Here is a 1,857-nt window from a genome sequence, read left to right as displayed (position 1 = left end):
TGAACGCCATCAACAGCGGGAGCTACCGGGGGCTGCGCTGGATCGACTCTGCCCACACCATCTTCCGCGTCCCCTGGAAGCACAACGCCAGGAAGGACATCACCAGCAGTGACCTGGAGGTCTTCAAGGTGGGTGGCATGAGTGTCGCCAGCAGGGACGGGGAGATCCTCAAGGTGGGCGGGGTGGCGGTCGCCAGCAGCAGCCTCAGGGTCTTCAAGGTGCGTGGGATAGGATGGTGACCAGCAGCAAGCTGAGGTCTTCAAGGTGGGAGCTGGGGAGATGGGGAAAGACCAGTCATCCCTGGAAACCTCCCTTCTCATGGAGCCAGGGACCCCATGTTCCCTCCCTGCACCCCCAGGGCTGGGCAAAGGTCAGTGGGCGGTATGAGGAAGGCTCTGAGGACCCGGCCAAGTGGAAGACCAACTTCCGCTGTGCCCTGAGCAGCACCCACTTGTTCAAGCTGGAACAGGACCATTCCAAGCGTGGTGATGACCCCCACAAGGTCTTCTCCATTGTCTCAGGTGAGCCTCGCCCCATGGAGGGGCTGTGTTGGATGGGCTGGGCCATCTCAGGGCCTCCCATTCCTAGTGCTCTCCTTTCAGCCACCCTCCAGGACGGCAAGGACAGAGATTCCAACATCCCTAACCCTGTGGTGGACCAGAAGGCAGCACAACAGCAGCTGCAGGTAGCTGGGTGGGCACAGCAGGCTGGGGGGGTTCCTGCTGCCACTCAACAAGCATTGCTCCCAGGCTGCAGCCCAGCACCTGGCCAAAATGTGGGCTGGGACAGGCTGGGTGCCTGGCAACCACAGCAGTAAGATCACATTCTCCTTCCCTTTCCAGCTGGAGCTCCACCCCCAAGACATGGCCTCAGCCATTGCTGTCCCAGGTAAGCACTAGTCCCACAACCTTTTTTTGGGGGAGGACACCCACAAGGCTCAGCTGGGACTGATTTTGTGGCTGTGAGACATCCTACCCACTGTGCTCCCCCTTAGGAAGCATCGACCCTGCAGAACTCTCGATTCTGGAGGAGCTGTTGCAGCAGTGTGACATCTCTCCCCGTGACCTTGGCTCACTGGCCCCATCCTGGGTGCCCGCAGGTGAGACCAGCTCTGCTCACGGGATGCAGGGTTCGTGACTGCCTGGGTGAGTGATCCCAGCACCTTCCCACAGGTGATTTCCCTGCAGGGGACACTCCCCACCAGGACATTGTGCTCCAGCCTCACCAGGACACCCTGCTCCAGCCTTATGCAGACACCAGCCAAAACAGCTGCTTCCCTCCCACGACATTTCCACAATGGGTGCCCGCAGTGGAGCAGCCCACCTTGGACACCTACCAACCAACAGGCCTCATGCCACCAGAGGAGACAGGTGGGTGCCATGGGACAGGATCTGGCCCTGGCTATGGGAATGCCATAGTGGGGTGGGAACAGGCCAGGGTGGCATCTGGAATGGTGATACAGTGCTGCTCCTCTCCTGCTGCAGGGGCCATGCCACCGCCGTGCCACCTGACGGAGGGCACGGTCCCCATGCAGTACGTGGCAGAGGCGACGGTGTTCATGCCCGCCGCCAGCCCTGTGCCACAGCCACGGCTGCTGATGGATAACACAGGTGAGGGTTATCAATTATTAATAGCTATAAACTATTATTAACAGTAATTAACAGTAATTAACAGTAAACATGCATGGGGGCTGCTTTGGGGAGGGGGAACGTTTCGGTTTGGAGGATGTGGCTGCTGATCACTTCCTGGTGCAGATGGCATCATGTCCATCCTGGATATCACCATCTACTACCGGGGGAAGGAGCTCCACCGGGAGGTGGTGGGCGGCAGCCGCTGCCTGCTGACGTACCCGTGCCC

At 59.8% G+C, this 1,857-nt stretch overlaps 1 protein-coding gene across 1 annotated transcript in view; it reads left to right on the top strand.

Moving 5' to 3' along the window:
• Positions 1-2: 2 nt before the first annotated feature.
• The window catches only part of IRF7 (interferon regulatory factor 7), a gene marked incomplete at its 5' end in the record, with an annotated part of 3,537 nt that continues 1,682 nt past the window's right edge, over positions 3-1,857 (top strand). The window contains 8 exon segments of the mRNA XM_031055815.1: positions 3-128; positions 359-521; positions 603-685; positions 843-888; positions 995-1,099; positions 1,173-1,370; positions 1,485-1,610; positions 1,755-1,857. The exon segment at positions 1,755-1,857 is cut by the window's right edge and continues 63 nt beyond it. Coding sequence (XP_030911675.1) covers positions 3-128; positions 359-521; positions 603-685; positions 843-888; positions 995-1,099; positions 1,173-1,370; positions 1,485-1,610; positions 1,755-1,857 — 950 coding nt within the window.

The sequence above is a fragment of the Geospiza fortis genome, unplaced genomic scaffold (genome assembly GCF_000277835.1).
Source record: "Geospiza fortis unplaced genomic scaffold, GeoFor_1.0 scaffold66, whole genome shotgun sequence".
Taxonomy (NCBI): domain Eukaryota; kingdom Metazoa; phylum Chordata; class Aves; order Passeriformes; family Thraupidae; genus Geospiza; species Geospiza fortis.
This window is presented reverse-complemented; position numbering and strand designations above follow the sequence as displayed.